The 25,383-nt window shown below is 33.1% G+C and overlaps 4 protein-coding genes and 1 long non-coding RNA gene across 13 annotated transcripts; 2 read left to right on the top strand and 3 right to left on the bottom strand.

The window, feature by feature from the left end:
* Positions 1 to 3,619: 3,619 nt before the first annotated feature.
* On the bottom strand, positions 3,620 to 4,522 carry LOC138182752 (uncharacterized). 2 transcript variants are annotated; one of them, XR_011173904.1, is made up of 2 exons: positions 4,400 to 4,522; positions 3,620 to 4,292 (listed from the first exon to the last, which is right to left on the bottom strand). It is a non-coding gene; the product is annotated as an uncharacterized LOC138182752 (long non-coding RNA). The 2 variants fall into 2 exon arrangements; XR_011173903.1 differs by having other exon boundaries at positions 4,379 to 4,510.
* Positions 4,523 to 6,297: 1,775 nt separating this feature from the next.
* Positions 6,298 to 11,238, top strand: LOC138182744 (uncharacterized). Its single transcript, XM_069118905.1, has 6 exons — positions 6,298 to 6,435; positions 7,545 to 7,945; positions 8,322 to 8,565; positions 9,467 to 9,891; positions 10,453 to 10,731; positions 10,827 to 11,238. The coding sequence occupies exons 2-6, from the start codon at positions 7,628 to 7,630 to the stop codon at positions 11,016 to 11,018; spliced, it is 1,458 nt and encodes a 485-aa protein (XP_068975006.1). The 5' UTR covers positions 6,298 to 6,435; positions 7,545 to 7,627; the 3' UTR covers positions 11,019 to 11,238.
* A 1,000-nt stretch (positions 11,239 to 12,238) lies between these two features.
* On the bottom strand, positions 12,239 to 18,487 carry LOC138182919 (transcription activator GAGA). Of its 4 annotated transcripts, XM_069119349.1 has the most exons (6): positions 18,024 to 18,161; positions 17,360 to 17,549; positions 17,082 to 17,264; positions 16,639 to 16,888; positions 13,885 to 14,217; positions 12,239 to 12,894 (listed from the first exon to the last, which is right to left on the bottom strand). In XM_069119349.1, exons 2-6 carry the CDS (start codon positions 17,546 to 17,548, stop codon positions 12,602 to 12,604), a joined length of 1,248 nt encoding a protein of 415 aa, XP_068975450.1. In that variant the 5' UTR covers position 17,549; positions 18,024 to 18,161; the 3' UTR covers positions 12,239 to 12,601. The 4 variants fall into 4 exon arrangements, with proteins under 4 accessions (XP_068975450.1, XP_068975449.1, XP_068975447.1 ...); XM_069119348.1 differs by lacking the exons at positions 12,239 to 12,894; positions 13,885 to 14,217; positions 18,024 to 18,161 and adding exons at positions 14,482 to 16,139; positions 18,470 to 18,487; XM_069119346.1 differs by lacking the exons at positions 12,239 to 12,894; positions 13,885 to 14,217 and adding an exon at positions 14,482 to 16,139.
* LOC138182918 (ankyrin repeat and SAM domain-containing protein 6-like) lies at positions 18,218 to 20,694 on the top strand. Of its 5 annotated transcripts, none has more exons than XM_069119342.1 (8): positions 18,218 to 18,354; positions 18,440 to 18,501; positions 18,581 to 18,733; positions 18,879 to 19,115; positions 19,192 to 19,380; positions 19,476 to 20,028; positions 20,102 to 20,375; positions 20,455 to 20,694. In XM_069119342.1, exons 3-8 carry the CDS (start codon positions 18,697 to 18,699, stop codon positions 20,560 to 20,562), a joined length of 1,398 nt encoding a protein of 465 aa, XP_068975443.1. In that variant the 5' UTR covers positions 18,218 to 18,354; positions 18,440 to 18,501; positions 18,581 to 18,696; the 3' UTR covers positions 20,563 to 20,694. The 5 variants fall into 5 exon arrangements, with proteins under 5 accessions (XP_068975443.1, XP_068975444.1, XP_068975446.1 ...); XM_069119343.1 differs by having other exon boundaries at positions 18,224 to 18,354; positions 18,443 to 18,501; XM_069119345.1 differs by lacking the exon at positions 18,440 to 18,501 and having other exon boundaries at positions 18,235 to 18,354.
* A 914-nt stretch (positions 20,695 to 21,608) lies between these two features.
* LOC138182643 (baculoviral IAP repeat-containing protein 7-B-like) lies at positions 21,609 to 23,491 on the bottom strand. Its single transcript, XM_069118676.1, has 5 exons — positions 23,435 to 23,491; positions 23,207 to 23,286; positions 22,085 to 23,132; positions 21,918 to 22,002; positions 21,609 to 21,799 (listed from the first exon to the last, which is right to left on the bottom strand). Exons 1-5 carry the CDS (start codon positions 23,489 to 23,491, stop codon positions 21,609 to 21,611), a joined length of 1,461 nt encoding a protein of 486 aa, XP_068974777.1.
* Between the last annotated feature and the right edge of the window lie 1,892 nt (positions 23,492 to 25,383).

Raw genomic sequence — 25,383 nt, 5'->3', positions numbered from 1 at the left:
ACATAGCGAGTACTCGGTTATTATTCTAAACTCGAGATTCTTAACTTAAATTCGGAACTTTATTAGATACATATTTTCCTTTATTAAAACTTTAGCATAGTAACTTCCCTTTCAAACTTTACATATATTACGCTACCTACAAGCATGTATATTTTATTAAATAAATCGGAATTAAAGATACATCTAGTGCCTCAAACCAATTGTTTTAAAAATCAAGAACTAACATATCACCGTCGATATTATCTTGATACAAGAATGAAGCTGGTGCGAACGATTTTCTTATGTAAGAAATTACGTCCTCTGATTGAGTTTCATTTTGCACCAGAGAATAACATTCTACATTTTATACCAAACCGCAACATGCAACCACGTGGCTTCTCGACACGTTCCATGAATCACGCTTGATTTAATCCCCCTTATCGTGCAGAAGATAATCGCTTCGATATTATGATAGGGCAAAGTCAACTAATCATGATTTTATAGAAAGATTGCTTGTGCATAAGGTGCCTAAAGTAAAATATTTACTTCTAGAAGTAGAATCGTCGTGAAACTGCAACAACAAATGGATACATATTTCGATAATCACGACTACTTAGGAAGTATAGAAATGATCAATGTATCGCTTCTCTTCATTATAATACAACTTCTATATAGGTAGTATATATAAAACCAATAATGTAACTTCCTTTCGTTTCATCCACAGTTTCAATTAATTAGTTACAATGGAATAGTTACATCTGACCCATTCTATACCACACGAACTTTCCATGTAAATCACGATGCATATCATCCCTTGCTTTACGTACACTGAGATGAGAACGTTTCAATGGGGAAACTTCAACAGTTTTGTCGGTCAAAGACGGTACAAGTGACAAGTAATACGTTAAGTACGGAAACATTAATTAGTAAGCACGTATATTTAAATAAGACCAGGTCCATTTCTACACACTGGAAGAATAAAAGGAGCATGCGGTTGAATTTCACGAAACACCCGTTATATCGAATTGCAACGACAGTATCGATAACGTTATCGCTGATGCACCTTTTTATTACTGATTACAAGGCCTTTTGACGTCACGCTTATGAATATTCGTCCTAAAAAGCGAATTAAAATTCAACTGTTTAGCGGAAATTCTTACCCATCGATATAGGTCAACCTTTGACCGAAAAAGTCCCCCGGAAAAAAACGAAAATCAGCGTGTAGTCTCGAATACCCGTTTGTATCCACATGTCGGATCTACGGTGGTGATTCGTACCCCTAGACCACAAGCTGACTGTTAGAAAACGGTAAAATTGGAAAGACAATCTACCTCGCGTTATCACTCGCGCTTCGCGCCTCGCGCGCGCCATGTCAGCTTTGCATAACTCCGTGGTATCCTGGCGTATTTCATTGAAATTTCAACTGGTCTGTGCTGTGGAAAAGTGAATTTGCGTAATTGTGTTTTTATTATCAAAGCAGTAAGTAGCAGCAGGCGTGTTTTGATAGGAGATAGAAATTAAGTAGCGTAGAAACGTGGAGGAAATTATTTGTTAAGAAAATTACTTTGACTGTGAGGATGAATACAAAGGGATTGCAATACGTGTAATAACATTTCAGCCGACATTATCTAAATTATTAATCAACGTCTGTTTGATTTACAAAACGAACTAACGCATAGTGTCTCGTGACCAGAGAATAAATTTTAGAAACCGGAATTCCATTACGTTATAAGATTGTAATATGATCTGGTTTGGAACCAGAGAGATGTATAATTATCGTCGTAGTTATTTAGAAATTCGTCACAATATATCATTCGATTGAAAAGCTAGAATCGTTGTGCAAATTTTTTAATACAAATGGAGTGGCCACGAAACCTATTTACAAATCATTTTTTATTTTTTACATTAATACATAGATTAACACTAACCTTACCAGGCCCGATCAAATGGCCGGTTTCAAAATTTAATTTAAAGTTACACGTTCATTTACTTGTTACTTTTGCTCGTCTAACTTTACGTAAATTCTTATATTAACAAAAATTGAGAAACTGATTAATCGGATAATATAAGAATTTACATAAAGTCAGATAATATAAAAATTTACTTTAAATTAAATTTTGAAGCCGATCATTTGACTGGGCCTGATCAGGTCCGTGTTAATCTTAAGTACATCAAATTTCGTACCATCTAATAATATTTCCATATGACTGCAAAAACTACTACGAAAATGAAATGTAGAACCTAACGAAAATTGCAAAATAAGGATATGTGCATAAATTATATTTCTTACACAAGAGCTACTTTAGGAATAAAAAATTGATTTCTATATGTTCATTTCAGGTCTTAATATTAGAAAGCGTTATAATGACTGTGACTACCGTTTTTAATGAAACATTAATATTTATGCAAACATAAAAATTCAACGCGTGCGAAATCATCTCAAATACGTGTATGCTTCATCGAGTATTAATTTTTCCTTTCGATTAAACATTTTTAGGCCTTGCTATCGATGATACTAATGGACATATCTCACACTCACTGTTCTGAAACAATCTATACAACAATTACCTAGTCGTTTCCTTTTTTTTTTAAAGTATACTAGTTTCAATCATGAAACTCGATGCTATCGCGTGAAAGAGTAAGTATATCTCTTCGCCATTGCAGATATACGCGAGTCAGTACGATTAGAGTTCTCTTCGTGGTAATAGTTATTAGATAAATGTCTCTAATTAATCGCATTGTTTATTATGAAAACTCACGTCACGGTGACACGATCAAATTTCGAAACACGAGAACCTTACAACCTGTTGTTCCATTGTATATATCCACTGATATATATCACGACTCAATCAACGCATGAGTCGTTCGCTCTTATTGTTTTTCGATGTACATCACAATTTTGTGTCGCAGTGTCGTTCGTTTGTCTCCGATGTAATTTCGTAACAAAAATGTTGCGCGCGATGAAGAAATGTCACATCCGTCCGAAAAGATAAAGCGTAGTGATAGCAGAACGAAATCTGTGCAAATGTTGATGAAAGGTGTGTATTTATTAAATATGATGTAAAATATAAAATAAAATATACATATAATGTAATGTATAACAACTAATAACAAGTAATTATATTTGCAGGTTGGTCCGTAACTAATGGTACAAGTTGGTGCAAGGTGGTTCTACGAGAAAAAATAACATTTTTTCACGTGACATTTCCGAGAAAATCAAGTTCAAAATTTTGATTAGCTAATTCCGAATCGAACAAGAAAAATAATCAACAGGATGTTAAACTACCTGTGAAAGTAACTCGAAAATGTAAATAATATTTTTCCATATGTAAAAATATACAGTCGGTGTAAAATGTATTCGTACAGTAATTAATTTCAACAAAAATATTGTAGAACATCGTCTATCAGCGAAATTTTAGCAAATAAAAAATACGTATATATTCTTGCCAAGCCGCAAAATAATTTTCATAAAAAAAAAGGGAAACCTATATCCTTTGCGGAGATATTAACAAGTATCTAACAAATGGCAAAAATATATGCGTGATTAATATTCATACAGTTATAGTATAGTGGGAAAAGAATAAGACTCGCCTAATATCTAAGAGAGGAAATCACTAGGTTTGATCATTTTAATACTCAATGGGGTTTCCTTTTGATTTTATCATGACTCGAAGCCGTCGTGGTAGTAAATTTATCAAATAGATGAGTACTCTGCTTGAAATATTTTTCCATTCTTCTAAAAGAGCCTTCTTTAAATTATTTCTTGCTGAAATATGGTGACTCTGTATCTTTTCGTTTCAGGTGGTCCTAAATATTTTCAATGATATTTACATCTGGTGATTGTGGACGTGTTTTTAAGTGTTTGTAAACATTATACAAGAGTTACACTCTCATATTAGTAGCATTATGCTTTGTATCGTTATCTTGCGTCACAATGACATTGTCTGTCAAACTCATTCTTTTTATGCACTTTGATGTAGATTATTTTTTAAAGCATCTACGTACGTTTCATCGCATAGAACGGTAACTGTACGAATACTTATTATATTTTTATTATATTCTTTTCATTTTAAAAATTCGTTAAAGTGTATCAGAACAATTCTTAACTAAACAAACATGTCGAAACATTATTTCCTTGAAAGTGGAGACTTGGACGGAAAAATGTTATTTCACAATTTTTATTTATTTTCGAATGTATGACAATTTTCTCAGAAACAAAGCGTCGTATGAAAACCTTTTTATTCCATATTTTCAACTTATTTTTTCACATAGAATTACCCCGTGCCCAATTGTTCCACATGTTATGGATCATCCTGTATATAAATATATAATTAATTAAATAGAAAGTAAATTGAAATATGCAATTGAGATACGATTATATCGCAAATAATATAATTACATGTCGCACGATGTTATTCACAAATACGATCATTAGCAAAATATTTCTAACGCTTGAATATTGTCTGACTAGATTTCTCCCAGTACATCGTCGTATTTCTGCCACGAGCAACTCTAAAATTTTCACTCGTCGTATCTCACATGAATTAAAGATGTGTGCAGTACATAGAATAGCTTGTGAAGATGAAATGTGTGTTTACAAAACAGATCTGACGATCTGAAGGGTAACTGCTGCTCACGCTCGTCTCTACGAAGTTCGAATTACCACTGCTTTGACTCATTGTCGGCAGGAAACTCGCATCGCGAGAGCCGGGTCATCGTGTTATCGCAAGAAAATGTACTCCCGCAAATACGAATTGATAGGTGAGTAACAGTAAAAATGAATTTCTCGCTATCGCAATATTTATTTAGACCATATCGAAGACAAATACCGACATTCGTCATTGGCAGAACTATGTTATAACTCGAGGAAAAACGTGGTATGGGTCAGTGCATGAACCGAAGAAGATTTTACGGTTGCTGGCGATCGTTGCTCGTCGAAGACGATGAAGCCTCATTCAGACGAATACGTACGAACTGTGATTGCATCGATATAAGTTTCTTTGATTAATTTTATGATGATCGGACGCAAACGCCGTTTCGTGTGTGTACTTTCGTGCCATTGAATTCGCACGTGACAACTTCTCCTTGGCCAACGTAACGTAAATAATGAGCGTAGTTAATAATACGAACTAATCGCCGAGTGGAAAAATCGCAAGACGAAAAATGAAGATCAGTGTTTTACGATGCCTGATCAGTGCTTTTTTATGCCTGTGCACGCGTCCATGTGAAAATGTGAATTGGAAGCTCAAGGTAAGGATGAATTCAAATGAATCTGATTAAATAAACAGAGATATACATACGTATGTGCCGTTTACGTAAAACGTTAAGACGATTAATGTCTCTTTTATATGTAGAACATATCTGGATTACGTTCATTTACATAGTGCGAAATAAATAGGCGACGATAAGATTAGAATTGCAAATATAATCTGTTTCTTGATAAATCAACTGGCTGTATAAGTTACGGATAATAACCAGTGAAAAAGTTCGGTTTCTCCATACTAATGTCAAACATTATATAAAATAGAAGACATGCTGAGAATTAGACATACACTTATGTTCCTGCTTCCTTGATCGTGATAAGAAATTCTTCATCGTTCGTACATCAGCTTAGTTATTGATCAAAGAATGCTTTTATGCAACGTTGTATAATTTAAAAAGAAAATAACGTTAACAAGTAAAGATTAATGAAAGGACAAGTCGAAATATGCAACACTATGTTTCGCAAAATGCCGTAAAAAACGTTAGAATTTCTAAATTGAAACATAAACTCGGCCGGAAACTTATAATAAGAAACGTTTCGTCGAACACAGCTACGCGTATTCCACTCGTGACACCAACACGCAACATCTTCGCCACTTCTCTCCGCTAATTCGCTGCACGTTCGATCCCTGTCGATTTACCAACCGAGTCATCGAATACTCCGTACAAAAACCCAACTATCTAACCATAACGCGTGCACAAATCTCATATCGCCGGTGTCTCTGCTCTCGCGACTGAATCTAATCATCGGTCTGCATAAAGGAATCACGGGAACGAGCGAGATACCAACGAACGTGCGACGTTAATCGACGCGCGGTCGCTCTAAACGCTGGCGAACGCGACGACACGAAACGAGAACCGTTGGGTTATTAAATTAGCGTCCCCATGGCGACCAGTGGTCAAGAAAATCGGTGTTTCATAGAGACAGTCGAACTGAAACGGCGCTTCGTACGGCTGTCGAAGCAACGCGTTTTAGATTACGAGATCAGAGTCGTGATCGAGGCTCGCGGCTGCGATGGCCCTAACTCGCGTATAATTCTCGCGCGGCTGGTACAGTTCGAAGTCACGAGCAACGTGGTTCAATTCAACACGATTCATGCGAAACTTGGCCATAGAACGCTCGACTTATCGGTGGTTTGACGTTCTCGGTTGTACGTCGAGTGTTCGAGTCGCCGATACAGAAGCCGAGCAAGTGTACGTATAATGGCTCACTCGTTGATGGATTCTCTCGTCTAAGTTCCTAGTTCGAATCTACGCAATTTCCTTTCTCCGCGTTGCGAGCTTATGGTAGAACTTGATTTATCGAAACGAAATTTCAGTTAGTGACCCGTTAACCTAACCTCTTTATCTATTGGGTTTGTCCGCTTGGACACGAAGTTGTCTTATTTGGTTGAGAAATTACAGTGGAAAGAATCGGTGAATTATAAAACGAACTATTTGTCCTCTGACAGAGACTCGGAGAAATGGAAAATTCTACTTTATCGTTCGATTAGTGCTAGAATTATCAAGACAGTTTAAGACACGGTTTTAATCTTTGACCAACTGTTCGTCGTTCATCGGCCCGATAACGTTTGCAATGGTAAATAGGAAAAACAGGCGAGAAACGTCGTTTCTTGTAAAGTTGCCCGATGCGAAGTGTCAAATGGAAATTGGATGGAGAAATTTGTCCTCTGATTACATCATGGAAGCTAGATAAAGCGAATAGAAATTATTGGCTGAAATTCTCTCTGTAAATGCGTCGATGAATACGCTGACCCAGACAGATAATGTACATGTGTACGTAATTCGGTGTTGATAAGACTAGTGAAATAAAGGACATAACTTGCTTTGAAAGAGATACGTTTGAAAGAAGATAGGAGAGTGGAGTGAAGTTCTTCATTAGTAAAACGCCATTAACATAATGTAATAATGATGTCATTTCGTAGATAGCCGCGTTTTATTCTTGAATAATATCCGAGCAAAGTACGAGATGAAAATTATATCTGAACTTACGAAAAGATGTTTCATATACATATATCGTAGTAATTGCAGCAATAGTCGTAACAAAGAGTCATTCTTTTTCTAAAGCAAAGAGACAGCACCTTAATAACTTGTATTACGTATGAACCTGCGTATAACTTAAAAATTAAAAACCCATTGAATATCGTATAAAAGTACTTTATTAAATTATTATTAAGTAACGTTATTAAAATAAGGACTGCCTAGAAAATTGGCTACGTGTTCATATGAAACGTAAATCATCGAGGAATCTCACTTTTTTCCGATAAATTTGAATTAACGTTCGATAATCTTGTCCATTACAGATTTAATGTAACGTATCTTCGTTATATCATAAAGTATTGGAAAATCGGCGAAGAGAAATCCCATCAAACAGAGCTCGTCTACGATGTTTTGTCTAAAAGGAAGAAACAGTGGCGATACGAAGCTTAGAGAGATGTTGAGACAGGATGATTTTGGATGGTGGTTGAGCAACGAGGACGATCTAAAATCGCCTAGATCAACTCGTAGTAAAGATCGTCGGTCGGTGGGATCATCCGAATCGATGTTTTCCTGCATAGATTCGGACGACAGCGAAAGTTATGTCCTTGCGCAGGATTTCAAACAAGAATGCAACGGTAATTACGAGAAAATAGAACTTACGTCGTTGATTAACGAAGATTGGGACGTGAATTTTATCGAGCTAGATGCGATTAAGAAAAAAGCGGTAAGTTGACATCATTTGACTTCTTCAGAGATGTTTTATTCCCGAGCAATTGTCGCAACTATCGTTACAAGTAATTACGCAACAAATGAACAAAGTCTCTTAATAGAATCGAGAAATTTTCATCCAACGATACAATAACTCAAAACATAGATCGTTTTCTATTATAATATCTACTCCGTGGTGTCGCGAGTGGTTATGACAGCTTCCGAGTTAGCGCTATCAGGATGCGCTATCATCCGAACGATCAAAAATATTACAAGGGTTGTTTCTCTTGTGAACTTCGATATTTCTTTCTAAATATGTACGTGTACACGTAACCGATGACAATCCTTCTCGCAGAGAACGATCAAATTTAAGCAGATCGATGAAATTGTAGGACGTCGCGCCATTTCTAGCGGAAGACGAGACACGGTATCCGGACGATTCGAACCCGAAGTCGCAGGACTCGCACGGCACGTGCTACACACCGGAAAGGCTGATCAGATCTCAGAAGTACCGAATACTAGCGCCGTCGCCCCGATACTTGTCGATCTCTCAAATGAGAGACATGACAAATAATCCATGGAAGACGTCTCACTGCCGCCACCAGTTGGACTGTCTTATCGACTCCAACCAAGATGGTATGTATCTTGCTGTTCGGAAGAATGCGGGAGACAACAAGAAAGAAAGAGAGAGAGAGAGAAAGTGTGTGTGTGTATGTGCTCGTGCCGGTTCGACATTCGCAGAGCGTGCAACAGCGGATCGCAAACTTGTTCCACTGCGGACCCGCCATCAGCTAACTTGAATATAACACGGCTATTGTGTCTGACCTAATAAAGTTTCGCGGTTTACCAATATGTGAAATCGGCTCGCTTCATGCTCGTTAGACGTACTTTCGTTCGAACGCCTGTGTTCTTAAACTTGTTCCGCAATGCCCTCGATCGTTTGTCAAATACGTTCGTATTCTCGATGAAACTTGGACATCCCGTGAAACGCTTCTGATTATTCCTGATAAAATATCTTTTCTGTAATCTTGCGCTCGATCTTCTCGATCGATCATTGACATATATATGATCGCTTATTTTCGATTTGTAAATTTTGAATAGCCTTCGTATAGTATCTGGATATGGTCGTAACGAATGAATTTTTTTACGATTATGGAGACGTTAGGGCGATTAGAATTATCTGCATTCTCGAACATTTGTCTTCGTTAGGAAAATCAAGTTAGGAAAATAATTCATTTCGTTCGCTCGATATACTAGTGCGACTCCTCGTCGGTAATTTCATGTTCGCGTAATAAGACTTATTGTCTTGAATTCTAATCTAAATATTGAGATCACTAGAGATAAATTTTGGCTGGTCACACGTATGAAACATACGTAAAACATAACATATGTATGTAATATATGTATATAACACAAATTGCAAGAGTTAAACAGTAAGTAGATTAAATTAAAATTGGAATTCAAAGTTAATGTATGTATAAGTTAAAGTGAGTTCATGTAAATGGAATCTATATTCTATCTTAAAACATTTCGTCAGGTGGAATGCAAATGAAAACTTTCACGAATCCCAATCCGAAGGAAATAGTGGTACCGATAATCGACTTGCATCGTTGGAAAAAATATGAACGAGTCTATAACGGGGACAACGGGACGATAAACGATAAAAACGAAACGAAAACGGAAGACATGTCCGATTATTCAAGCAGCCTGAACGTGTCCGATTATTCGTTCAGCAAGAGATCCAGTTGCGAGAGATTGAATGACACATGGGAGAACAGTGGCAAGATGGAGACAGGCAACTCTTTCAGCGTCTGCTCTGAAACGACTCCGTTCGAAGACACTTCCGGTATCCAGAGCAACGATTCGAGTTCCAATACTCACACCTCGAATATGCAAAGCACTCCTCCTCTCTGTCTCAGTGACGAGTTGGCAACGACGAATTACAAGCTCGATACCACACAGGTTCTATTTTTTGCTATATTAAGTAGAGAAAGTTATTCAGTTGGTGAAAGTAGATACTAATTTGTTGAAAAAAAGTGGACATTTTTTGGAAATATGGTAGAAATTTTTGGATCGTAACTATGCCTCTCCTTATTTCCTAATGTTCAATTATTCATGAACTTTGTATGAAAAGTAATTTTCTAAAAGAAGAATGGGAAAATACGATATTTATTAAATTATGTACTAACAAGCGTAGAAAATAATTTCAAGAAGAATTGAAAGAAGAAGAAAGAAGAAGAAGCAATGTCTTTTTCTGTTAATTTCCTATTAAACGAAAGATGTATATCACTAACATGTATATGTTGATTTTCCATAAATTTCATCTGAAAATAATTGATTTTTTGTCAATTTAAAAACTTTGATCCAGAAATTACTAGCTATAGCGAAAATTAGTTGTTCAAAAATCTAATTTGCTACTTTAATTTCTTTTCCTTATAGATTGCATCAATGAAAAATTATTTTTCTCCTCTGTTTTTTCTTTTATTTATTCATTTTTTTTTTTTTTTGTTTACTTTTCTACAGAGACAACGTTCTACTACCAATGAGGTGGTATCGATTCTTGAAGTACTCGATACAAATCCCGAGAAAGCTATGGTTCTTCTTGAGGAAGATAGTTTTCACGACAGCACGTCCTCACACGATCAATTGACCAGGCTGGCCTTGACCATTGAAACGGATGAGAATATGTCGGGAGTTCTCGAGAAAGAACATTTAATTCATCTTCAAAACAAAATAAAGAAACTTCAAGCTAGCAACAAAGACATTTGTCGAGACATATCTAATCTTCGAAAGAACTTTCAAGTAATAGTTTTTGAAAATATATCACTCGAAAATCCTTGGAAAGTACATAAGATCAAAATTGGAAGCATAAATTTTCTTGTTACTGTATTTTTCAGTGTGACGAAGAGAAAATGGCAGACATCTCGTCCAATACCAGCAAACTACGACAGGACGTACATGATCTGCGATATCTCGACGACCTTCTGAATCTCTTACGGGGAGAATTGGAAAGGATTTCGAAAAGAAATTGGCCATTTGTTATAGGACGTATAGGACATCATACGGAGGAAATGAATCTCATCGTGTGAACGATACAAATTACTTCCATTACATCGATAGAATTTAACGGAAGATTTTACAAGAACTTTCGTAAAAATGCGGGATAATAGCTCGACATTTCGAGACACGGCAGAATATTTTTATAAGACATAAGCACGCTAAGAGCGTTTCACTGCCATTGTTACTGTTATTCACAACGACGTGAACTTACAACATACATTTATATAATAAATTTCGTAGTCAGTCTCTCTCTCTCTCTCTCTCTCTCTCTCTCTCTTTCTCTCTCTCTCTCTTTTACATGTTAATATAATTGGTTAATATAATTGGTTGTCCGTCTACAAGAGAAATTATTTTATTCTATAACGTTGTCATCGAAATAAAGTGATCGTAATGCGAGTGCACGAGATTTGAATCGCGTGCGCAAATAGAAATTAGGAAAATAGAATTTCAACAAATTGTATTTCTATTCTCTGGAATAGGCATATAAGTAATACTCGTATATTACTTCGACAGATTTTTTCCCTTCTGAAAAATGTATTTATATAGGAAATGTACAATGTATTTTTATATGTATACAATCGATAATTCTCTTTTCTTTTATAATTTCGTCATTTGATAATTTGTTCAAAATCCTCATATTTGTTGCTATTGAACTGTTGCCAGTATTAGTATTAGTATTTAATCACACGATATACCGCAGGCAGGTGTTTACTCAAAATTAATACTTAGAACAGACGTTGTACGGATTCTAAGTTTCAGGATTTGGTACATGTATCGTTGCTCTAACATTAGATACAATTAATATGGCATCTTATTTTATCTTTTTCTTGCATTTTACGAACTTTTCTATCTATAGCCAAACATTTATAAATATGTAATTAACGTTAGACTGTTAACTGAGGAAAACAAAATTAATTCACTTTTTGATACCTTAAACTTAATAATTTATTTATCCAGAAATCCTGTATTTTTAATGTATCATTATACTTCTATTATGCATATTTACATTGCGTCCTATTTATATTTACAAGAATTAAACCCAATCGAAATAACACTAGTTCGTCTTTGTTAATTTTTAGAAGTCCTGCTTTTCTGGCTAACAATCCAATTATCTGTTCAAACACCAAAAACATAAACCGTAACGTGCGTCACGGTAGCAATAGTAGAACGGGAGAATATAACTTCTTGGATTGGACGGCTGTAATTATTTCCATCGAATATAAACATTCGTTATAAAAATTTAACAAAATTCAATATTGACTGTAAGTTTTATTTCTTAAATAAATAACATCACGTACTAAACTTTCAAAGATACATTAATACAATTCTGCGACTCACGTGTCGTACAATTTTAATCTTCCGTATATCGCTGTAAAATATAATAATTTACAAAATTCTGAAGCAACAGCAAAAAATGTATAACAGCGAAGCACGGAGTTTCCAAGTTTTCCTTCGTTCTTTACATTTCTCACATTAAGTACTTGTACAATCTTTAATATATCCTTCATTACTGAAACGCGACGAGATTTAACATAGTCAGCTTTGGGATAATAATATAACTTCTAATTCGAATTGATATTTAAGGCGAAAGAACACTGTACGTTGAAGAAAGTTAAGTGACATCAGTGCGCTGTGATTGCTTCGGATGTTGCCTCGAGGAATCGTGATACGCAATACCAACTCGCAACATTTCACCGTGTCGAAACATGTCGTGCGGAGATGATAGAGAAGGCAAAGATGGTAACGATGGTAATAAGCAATTTAGCATACTGGCACTACCGTCTGATGAGTAAATTCCATTATTGGCAGAGGCAATACAAGCTGTGCTTGAGCTTGACACCGAGACCAAAGTAGAGTTAGCACTTTGATCACCGCTTCCCAGTACACCTGATCCCATCAAACCTCCTGTTTACAAAAACATAATATCAGTTTTTCTTATATGTCGCTTGATGATTTTACATTTATATAATTCATACGAAACATACTTTTCGAACAAAAAAAAACAAGAAACCGAAACCGTACATCTTTTTCTGGAAGTTGTATTCCATTGATTGATAATATACAATTGTAGAAAGCTTATTTTCTAAACAAATTTCATGATTTCACAATTTTTCTATCATTACGGTATATTATAAATACGTACATATATTATTGTGGAATCTTTGCGATTTAAGAAAGATCGAGAGACAAATTAATTAAAATTTGAATTAAATTCGAATTACATTCTCATGAAATTTTTATATTATAAACTATCTTAGTGTTTAATTAAAATCCTTCACTTCTACCAGCTACGGCATGCTTCTTCATTATTCGTAACTTAATATAAAAAAATTGAAATAATAAGATTTACATATTTAAGAATAATGTTTCTTTCATTATGTAAATTATGTATTAGTTTTATAAATGTTACTTAATATATGCATTTAATGATGTAGTAGTACGTTATACATAACGATCATTTTAAATAAACATAGTATTATAAAATGAAACAAAATAATTAACAACATTTTTAACATAAATACTTGTATTTTGTTTCTTGTTCAATTACATTTACAATATAATAACTAAAAAATAACTTACAATCTCTCAACACATAATGACAAATAAATTGAAATATACAGAGGTTGTACGTTTTACCCTACTATACATACAAGTAAATTAATCGTAAGAAAACATTCTACAGTTACAGGAAACTTGACACCATAGGAAGATCGATACAATATTACTTTCTGTCTTCCTCTTAACATTATGATGCTTTGTTCCCGTATTCCATTATTTCCTTCAATTTACTTGCAAGTAAATAGTAGCTGTTATTATCCCTTATGTGATCAACTATCGAAAGTAATTGTATCAATCGTTCCTCCTCTTTTCTATCTCAAGCTGCTAAGCATTCACCTGCAAGGCTGGCATTCGATGCGCTGGAATTGGCTGTCGAAGCAATGGATAAAGACGTTAACGTCGACAAATCGGTATTCTCTACAACTCTTGAGTAATCCGTTCTTGTTATATGGGGTGGACAAATAGATGCAAGCGTCGATCGTACAAGATCGCTATTTCTATCGGCCCTCCGGTGTCTCATGTGGACACCTGATTTGTTATTGCTACCGAATCCAAAGTGTAGAAGCTCTAAATGCCTTCTTAAATTTCGTGATTGACGCAAAATCGCCCCGCAAAGTGGACACGACGCCGGCTGATCTGACATGCTTCGTGCTTTGGACAATCCATCTCCTAAAATTAATTCCGTCAAATCTATACACATTCAAAGACACCTGAAAAAGATCACCATAACAATAGGCAGTAATTAAACAAGTTTATATCCTGGATATTAATCTATATGTTTATTGTTCTGACCTTTTGTTTTATTTACCGCTAAGACGATCATATTGCGATTCCATAAAAGTGGGTTAATAGTCATAAATAAATAATTACGTACAGTACGTACAAAAAGGCCATGTACAGAAAATATTTGCAAAAACAGCTCAAAGGACTATAACCTGTAGAGATTCTTTTATTTAAAAGTATACAGTCTATGATAAAATAACCCTTTGCTATTCTGTCAAATGAGTCCGTTATTTATTAGTTAAGTATAATTCATGTTGTCGATTTTTTTATACCTTATAATCGATTCTGATATTCTAAATAAAACGCATGCCAATATTTTAAAAAGATAAAAAATGTACACATATATAAATTATTTAAGTAGAAACCAGAATTTCTGTTCATTAATGTCCTTATTACAAAAGTGAATAAAAGCGAAATTTCGTTTAAACCTCAATATTATTATTGATACTGTGTTTGATTATTGATACCACTTCTTTTCAAACACATACGTACAACAACAGAAATCCGAATTCTACTTGCGCATATGTTAAAATATTAATTTGATATTTTATTGGCAAAAGAAATGAGAAAAATAAGCTTTGAAGATAGATTTGTAATTCAATAAGTTTATATAAAACTGATCACACATGGTTATTGCGTGAGTGAATATTTGAAAGATATCGAAAATTTAGAAGTATTTTGCAATATTCTTATACCACCGCTTTCACTAGGCATAATTTTTCATCGACTATTCCCATTAACCCTAAAGATACTGTTCTTACTTACTAACGTGGAAGATTTTTGCATACTTTAACTTCGTTTTAAACGTCCTGTTTCAAGTTAATTTCATACCAATCGTAACAAGAAAGATTCAATAAAAAAATAATAAAATAAGAGTATGAAATAAATTATTCGTGTAATATAACAATCAATTCATTCTGATGAATTTTACAAAACGATATCAATTCATTATTTCTTTCCTTAAACAACGCAAACGATAGTTTGAACATAAATTTGCATAAGTACATTAAAGCGATAAGTAAAAAAAGAATACGCTCGCTTAAAGTAAATTTGTAACATACGTTATAAGACGAATTAGCGACAAGAAACAAAACAGTTCCTAAATCACAATAACAGAGTGGAAACATCCTGTTCGCATTATATCTTCGCTTCCAATTTCTTTCTGTACATTCATCTAGCGATAGTTGGAGACGGAACGTTGCTTTGAGGGGAAACAACATTCGGTCCCTGTGATGTTGGCGAAGGAAGTGGACTGGGCTTACAAATTATTTGCTCACAGGTACTACTTCCACTATCAGTTCCATACGTCATTGACTGCTCATTGTAACTCGATAACTCGACTTCAGGCTTTACTTCTATCATCATTGTATCAGCTGGGGAACTCTGAACCGGATTACTACTAAATCGATATTTGCAAGAGGACAATAGGTGTCTACGTAAATTTCTCGCTTGCCGCAACGTAGCACCACATAATGGACAAACGCCTGGACAGTCGGATGCACCACGTATTTTAGACAAATTCATATTGCCTGTCAGCCCACAAGACGCTGTTCCAGCAGTTGTACCCTGAGTAACTAGTGGGAGTGGTATACCAGGAGGAAAGCCCATATTTAAGGGACCAGGAAATTGCGGTATATGTAGTGGAGAATATGGCTGCATTGGCATTAAAGTGTGAAGGTGCGACTCATTGTCCGATATTTGATCCTGATGTGTTCCTGCCTGAGAATTTTCTGTCGACACCGGCTGCGCTTCTTGAGCACGTGGCGAATGACAACTTCGGTGATTCGAATATTCCAACCGATCGTTTGCTGTTAACAGACACAAACACAATATTACCATGCAGGGCTGAACTGATTTTTGTATCTGAAATTTTTGAATTGTTATAACATGTGATATGATTGATTAGACGCAGTTCAACCCGATTGATGGTTGTGCTTGTGTCCGTTCTAATATAAAAAAGCTTAAAAAAAGCTTTAAACATTTATGGATCATACTCCAAAAATACATTAATAAATAATGAAAATAATATACCGGACACAGAACACAAGTAAATATCGCATATCCATTCTTGTTAAAATTTGCCACTAAACTGATCATTAAATATACACAATAATATAATGATCAACTCAGTTCAATGTGATGAGAAAAAGAAAACTGTGTAAAATATATAGTAATAAAATGATATTTCTTATTATTCTAAGTGAATATTAAATACAAAATGAGAATTTAAATATATATTTTCAATAAGTTTAACAAATACAATAATTACAAAATACATTGCAATATAAAAAGCTAAATATTTCTTACCTGTATCATCACCATGTTCTGTATTATCTTCATCTTTATGCTCATAATTAGCTGAACGGCTATTATCACTTCCATCTATAGTCCTATTTTCATTATCAGCAGTATTGGCATTACGTGGCCATTTCCCAGAAGATGAAGATGACTTTCTTCTTTTCTTTCTTCGTTTCAATGGAAAATATGGACTAATGCTTTCTTTTGATAAAGTTTCATTTGCTGTTGGTATTGCTGATACAGGCACCTCTTCCCCATTCTAAATGAATAAAGATATGAATCATCCTTTTACATAAATGCATAAGAATTACTATCGATTAATAAATATATACATAATTAAAACATAGACAAATATATAAAAATTGATAATTATATAATATGAAAATTATACGATATGAATATTTCAATAGAATACCATTATTATATTATTATATTTTGATTATAACACATACTTCAGTCAATATAGTAGGAGGTGTTAATCCATGAATACAAAGACAATGAGCAGCTTGAAGGAGTGAAGGTAATTGAGAAGGTTCTACGCTCACTTCACCACGATACACAAACTCCAACAATGATTCCAAATCATCTGCTCCTATACCAGCTAACATAACTACTGGATGTTGACATGGTGTGCTCTGTTTATGGAAAATAAATTTAAAAGCAAATTATAATATTTCAAAGTTATAGATGGCATTCTATAAAACGTTCAATGTACTAATAATACTAGAACCTTTAATAAATCCAATAAAAAAGGACTAGCTGCACAAAGAACAATTTTATGTGCAGGGAAACTGCGTCCACCAGCAGCTAATGTAACATCAACCAGATCTCCATGACCTCTTAATAATTGTACCGCAGAAGCAAGTGATGAACTAAACTCTCCCCAAGACAGGCTATACAATTGACCACTGCTTCCCATTCTAAACAATAAATTATATATGATTCGAACAAAATTTGTAAATGATATTGTATATGAAAGAATTTATGATACAGTGACAGGAAATCAGTGTTTCCATATTGCTATAATGAAATTGACTAAACCATGATTTTTTATAGAAAAAGTAAAGGAGAATTCAACATACGCGCATTTAATTGAAAGTACAACGTGTAGATCCAAAGTTAATAAAGATTCGGGAAAATTGACCACTAACGGTAACGATACGTACTCATCTCCCCCAACCACATTCTCTTAATTAGTGCCCCCACCCCGAAAAATATAATCTCGGCGTCGTCTGAAAGTTAACCTAGCAGAAACTTACACCGCGAAAAAATGATTGAAATTTTAGACAAAATCATGCAATTACAAATTGATAATGTGGATGGAATTCCTTTTATTTTAATTAGGAACAAAAAAAACTAAACTTTGGAAATGTACATAACAAAGAATAACTCACATTGAGTAAAAGTTTATCGCTGTAAATTGCACGTTATATTACAACAAACCACGTTTAATTCGTTGCTCACAGGTTATAGGAACAAGAATGACGGTGGTGCTTTGTAATTTTATGAAATAATTGGCTGTTTGAGCCAAATAGACATATGATGTGAAAAATGAAATTCAAATACTGTCAGAAATTATCATGCACGTCACATTTTATGAGACCGTGCTGCCACCATATTACTAGTAAAAAAGACACTTTTGTTTTGGGACAAAACTAAAAGAGTTTTGACGGAAATTATCAAAAATGAAACAAAATCTCAGACAAATGAAACAGACTTTCGATCGTAATACAATTTTTAAATACAAGCACTTTTGTTATTTCATTTAAAACTATTTTTATATTATATAATTGAATTATCTAATTCATAGTAGACAATACATTCAAGTACAGGAATTTACAAACAAATCAAACAAAATATAAAACCATATTTGTAGGTGACTTTCAATGTTTAATTCGATAAATGAATACAATAATATGTTAAAGATATATTGTTAAATACTGTGTTTTAGTACAAATTGGCGTAAATTAAGAATCGGGTAATATATAATAGTATCAATAATAAATACGGAAGATCAAATTACAAACAAGTTATCATAAAAGAGGAAATTTTTATTCGAAAAAATCTATGGAGTGGGAAGTCATAAAAGCGTTACAAGAAGGAGGTATTAAATTATATGTATAATTATATAACTACAAATTATGCAATAACTTATCCTCATGAATATTTAAAGCACATGCTATTTTCTTTAGTTTCATATAATTAATTAAGAAAAAGACACATTTCAACATTTAGTTTTCGATTTTCAGAATACACGCTGAATAAGGTGAACAGTTACGGAGAAAATTTATTACACATTAGTGCAGCAAATGGTTGTATTGATATCACAAAAGAAATTTTTCGAAAACATGATTGCTGTCATATTATTGATAGAAAAAATAAATTTGGTTGGACACCATTAATGCTAGCAATTCGCAATAGAAACATTAAAATGGTTAAATATCTTTTACAAAAAAATGCTAATGTGAATGAATCAACTGATTTAGGTAAACAATTAATGTATTATATGAAAATATATAATATTGTTATATCAGTAAATTCGTTATTTCTGTTTGTTTGTAGGCATGTCTGTTTTTGGATTGGCAGCTGCAATAAATAAAGATATGTTTGAAACTATATATGAAGCATGTCCATCAGCACTATTGAATTCTCTAAATGATGATGTTACACCACTTTGCATTGCAGCTATGAAAAATGATAAAAATTTATTTTTTAGATTAATAGAATTAGGATTTAATGTTTCAAAAAGTAGTAAGATATTACATTTTGTTTAAAATTGATACGATTACGATGCATAATACTGCTGGTAGAGTTTTTATTCATTTTTACCATTAATTTTCAAATAGATGACTATACTTACAGTATGATGAAGCAGTCAATCGTACCAGAAATAAAAAATTTGGCAAAATATTTTGACACAGAAGATTATTGGAATGATAACTCAGATAACATTCTTATAGAAAATGAACCAGATAACAAGGACTGTTTAAGTATTTCCAAACTAGTAAATGAAAATAATAGTAATAAGACTCCTTTAAATGTTCATAAGATACCGATAGTTACATTTGATACTACAATGTGCAATAATGTCAACTGTAACAACAATGTCATAAAAGATCCAAATGAACATTCAAAACCTTGTGCATTAAGTTTAGAGACAAATCATTCAGAAAGTGTTCAGACTAGTTTAATTTCACCCACTTTGACTTGCAATCTGAACGAACTGTTACCTACGTCTCCAAATATATATTTTACACAAAATAAACATAATGAGGAAATTAATTTGAGTATAAAAGATGAAAAAAAAGATAAACAATTATTTGTAAATGAAGATGAAGATGAAGTAATGCTAACTTGTTCAAAAAGTAGAAAGAATATAAGCGAACTACCGTTGCAGAGGTATATTAGTTATTGCTCTACATTATATACAAAATAAATATGATATTTTAATTTAACTATATTGTTTGCAAAGATTACAGTCCATTCGCCCACAAGATTTAAATATTCAACACAAAGAAGATCTTGATACTACTCTTGAATATGTGCCTGAATTTAGTCCATTGCGCCAACAAAATATTCCTCCAAATATGAATGATGAAAATGTATTTGGGGAAAATACACCAACACCACCACGTTACAGGACACCTCCAAGAGGAATGATTTTAAATTCAGAAGAAGCAAAAATGTTCGTTTTACTAAAACATTACGGATTAGGTCAATATGTGCCGATATTTCTCGAACAAGAAGTAAATATGTTATTAAATTATGTGTGTTATATATATGTATAAAATTTTATTATATATTAATATTGTAAATTTATTTCAGGTTGACATTGACTTGTTTATGACTTTAACTAATGAAGATTTAATTGAAATTGGTATAAAAAATGAAGCTGACAGAAAAGCTATATTAGAAGTGATAAATAGATCATAAAAAATCAGTGATACAAAAAGAATTTATTACCTTTTATTAATTATACCTAATTATATATTATTATTTTGTTTGTTATATACTAAAGCTGCTTTAATGTATAAATGTAAAAATATAATATGTTATGTTATAGCATATTAGTATTATTTCTTATACTAACTTAGTACGCTTAAGAACATATATGATACATTTCTATTTTTGCTTATAAAGATACATTTACATACGGAATGGCTGTAAAATTGTTGTATTCTTGATGTGCGATAATACTTTATTAATAAGTACACTTTTTTTTCCTTTAGAATTATGTGGAATCGAACGCTCTTTTAGCCAATCACTCAATTCACTGTTCTTCATTTGATCCAACTGATTCATTTTTACCATTGTCTGCACAATATTGTTTTGATCTTATTTAATAAATTATTGAATAATTATATGTAATTTTAACTTAATCGTACAGAATTTAGGAACATAAATGCGTGTATACCGGTACAGACGAGCTGTTATCTTTATCAGATTTAGCTTTTGATAGTTTCTCCTTCAGTGTTAAATGTTTTTGTCTTTGATCTTTTTCCTGCGGCAGCTATTTTTAAATAGAGAAGATTATAAGCGAAGCGCAAACGATGAAAGCATAAATAAAAGAAAAAGTAAGGTATGATTTTTATGATTTGAAATATATAATACAGTTTCATTTTACTAATAATAAGGGGAATAAAACAAAGAACAATTAGTTAGATGCGGAAAGAGTTAACTTTATTCAGATAAAATAAGATACATAATACAAATTAATGTTTAAATAAGTAACACTTAAAATACAAAAAAGCCAAAAATATCCAGAAAAGATGTAATTGATTAGTTTATTATTATGTTTCTATTTAGTAACTACTGTAGAAATAGTACTAAAAATAAAATATTTTATAATTTCCTGATATATACACTGAATTTAACGATACATGGTACCAAACATCTTAATGTGTGTATGTCAATTTAAGAAATTATAAAGTATACTTATTGAAAAGATATGAATAAGCTAATTTATATATGTGCGTATATTACGCGAAAAATGTACGGCTAATGGCTTTAATATTTTTTTTGCAAATTATGCATTTTTTGAAAGCAGCTGAACAGTACTGGCAAGTAGCTAGATGTCCACAAGGTAAGAACGTAATAATCGCTTTCCGTTCCGTGCAAACTTTACACGAACGAGCATCTTTCAATGCTCGATTTTCTTGCTCCAGAGCAGCTAAAATAGTAAACAGTATATTTAAATATAATATATAATAAAATTTATTATATGTATACGGATTTCATACAAATTAACGAATTTGTGATCAATCTATGTTTTTATTTTTATTACTTACCAATTTTTTCAATGAGTGTCATTTCATTAGTATCATTTTCACTATTGGATCTCTCAGGATTCTCATCTGCAATTTCTATTGCAGCCTGAAATAAATATAATGTACATAAGTATATATTGGAATCATTAATTATACATATGATTCAGGGTTTAAGTTTTTGTACTTACTTCTGCAGAAGTTCCATATATCTTCGTGCCAATTACTTTATTAACATATTCCCAGCCCCGTACTGCTAATAAATAACAACATTTGGGAGACAAACTTGCATGCTCTTCCCATGGATCTCCGAATAATTCCCAACCTGCTATATTAAGTCCACAATGGTAACACCTAGTCAAATCAGCTACTCTGGTGTAGTAGAAGCCTGCATCAGCTAATTCTTCACTTGTCTGTTTCATATTTGTAGGCCATGTTGCGAATGATTTTAATCTGGATTCGTAACTAGCATATTTCATTTTTTCTGGTTTCTTAACTCTTTTTAGTCCCAAACGGCTAAGTTCATATGCCGTTGGGTCTCGTAAATTTCTTAAAAATTGATGGTCATTAAAATCAAATGACTCTTGATATTGTAAACCATAACGACAAGATATATTTCGATTTGTTTGTTTTGTCTGCAGAACTTTGTCAGGATCTACTCCAATTGCTACATTATCACAATGTTCATTGCGGATAAATCTGCACTTCGGAGAACGCATCTCATGAATCTGCATGGGAATATCACCCTTTAGCCAGAGATTTACCACCAATTGACATTCAAAGCACCGTACTACATCCGTGTCGCCTGTATAGTAGAATCCTGCAGCTGCAAGACTGACAGGGTCAATGAAAGATTTAGGCCAATTTCGAAAACTCCAACGTCTCGCTGCTTCAAAACGATAATCATCATTATTTTCTTGAATGCCATGCGGCGTTGGATGAACCGGCGGCGTTGATGCCGTCGACGGTATCGGTGATGTTAAATCAATCACTCTTGCTGAAGATACAGGGGATGGTAAATTATCTATAGTTATTGGAAATACCATGGATGTTGAAGGTATGGCTAACTCATCCGCCGATATTGTGTCAGCCGACGAAATTGAATCAACCGACGAAATTGAATCAAATGACGAATGTAAATCTTCATCTTCTGAAGATTCTAAATCATGTCCCATTAATTGTGGGGGGTTATTTATGGGATCCATTTTGTCCAAATTATGATTTAATGCACCTCCGAACCTATTTAAAAGAAATAGAAATTGAAATATCTACTAATAGTAAATGACTTAAGAAATATTATTAGTGATTATTACAATTGATCAAACAGATATATATTACAGACAAAACTTACGAATATCAGATGTCCACGTTCCGCTTCAACAGCTCTCCAATTCTTCAAATGAAATCGTGACAAATATTTAATATCTTATTCTTGTATATTTTATATTTTTAGATTTACTAAAACTGCGCAATCGTAAGAACGAGCCAAACAAACTCTTCGACTATCAGTGGAATACTGAATCTTGCTGCCAATATGTTACCTGTTCTCCACAAATCTTATCCCTGACCACAGTACCCTTCAATGCACTAAGAGACATCATCTGTGCGGAGTGGGCATGTTGTCGACCAATCAAATTTCATCGATGCTCCGCCCCTTACTGTACTGTACTGTACTGTGTAAAATAAACGATGCTCGCTAGGTACAGCGTGAAAATATATCTCTTATTTACTCAACTTCGAAAATGATGCCGCTTTTGAAGGAATTCTTATTTGCTCCGTTTTTACTTGGCAATATTAACACGTTGTTTAAAGTACCAGTAAAAACTGCTACGGAGCCTAGAGAGTCAAAGAGAACGACAAAAAATTACAATTCATTATTAACAGATGTAATAAAAGAGGAAATGATAATAGATGCTTGCTAAGATGTTCTAATCGAGTTTTCGTAATATCTCTATTTCGACATCGTCTTCCTACAATTCTTACCGAAATTTCTATATCGTTCTGCTTCAGATTTGCAATATTCGTCAAATCCTAATCTGTACATTAATTCTGTCTTGTCGTCACCGTCCTAAGTAAACACTCTATGTACAAGACGGGAAGCCCTTTTTTGAAGAAGGATAATTGCGAATCATTACACGTTTAATTTTACTTTATGGTACCATATACTTTATGGCGTATGCCCAGCTTAGGTATTACTAATCGCGCATTATAATTAAAATATTTTTACATATAAGTACGCAGTAAAAACGAAGAACAGAGATATTCGGGCAAAACGCAATATACTAAGCTTGAAAAGCAGTAATATCTTGAAAAATAACGAGGGAAACGTTTTCGTCTGACAAATGCAAAAGAAAGTATCGACGAAGTAAAACCATTAAAATTGACGATATGTCTATGTATTGTTACTAACAATCCTGAAATTGCTAACGTGAATCCATCATTTTCATAATTGAATTTTCTAGAAGCTGTTAATATTCGTGTACAATGTAGCGGCGTATCTACGGTATCCGTTTACTCTCATTTCGCTTGCTTTTCTAATGTTTCTTTATTTTTCTCTAGCATCTTGCATTCGATGCGTCTTAGGCATCAAATATTCTGAGCTGGAAATCTAAACTGGCTTTTGTTGAGATAAATGTCATGTTGGTTCCTACATCCAGCGTTGGTGCAAGTGCTTGAGAATCTCTTCTATTTTTCGCCATGCGTCTCGTCTTCTTTATCTGAGTATCCGGCGTGTCGTAAATGGCTGTACAAGGTTGGGAAATACATAAAACTAATAACTAATAATAATAAAACTAATTATTAGCTATAAAACTAATCTGTATGAACAATTGAATATCCAAGCCCAAACCCAAACCAATGTAACAACAGCTTTAAACAGCATCTGAAAATTTTCAATGATTTTCTATGAATGAATTTTTAAATTCATTTATAATTATTAAATTATTAAATTATTAAATTTATTTTATTTTTAAATTCATTAAATTATTAAATTTATTAAATTATTAAATTAAATTAATTCAATTTAAAAATAATTCATAAGAAGTACTTTCTAATATAATAGGTATAAATCTATGATTTATACCACAAATTTCAGAACATTGTCCAAAATAAATTCCTGGTCGAATACAAAATAAATTTAATTGATTGATTCGACCAGGAATTGCATCTACTTTAATTCCTAAGGATGGAATAGTTCAAGAATGGATTACATCTATAGATGTAATAATTATTCGTATAGTAATTTTAAATGGAATAATAATTCGATTATCAGTTTCTAAAAGTCGAAATTGATTAATTGATTCATAATTTAATATATAAGAATCAAATTCATAATTATTAAATACTGGATATTCATATGATCAATATCATTGATGACCAATAGCTTTAATTGAAAAATAAGGATTTATAATTTCATCAATATAATATAAAATTTTTAAAGATGGAAAACAAATAATTATTAAAATAATTATTGGAGTTAAAGTTCAAATAA

The sequence above is a fragment of the Bombus flavifrons genome, chromosome 8, assembly GCF_040668555.2.
Source record: "Bombus flavifrons isolate JBK064 chromosome 8, iyBomFlav1_principal, whole genome shotgun sequence".
NCBI classification, from domain to species: Eukaryota; Metazoa; Arthropoda; class Insecta; order Hymenoptera; family Apidae; genus Bombus; species Bombus flavifrons.
This window is presented reverse-complemented; position numbering and strand designations above follow the sequence as displayed.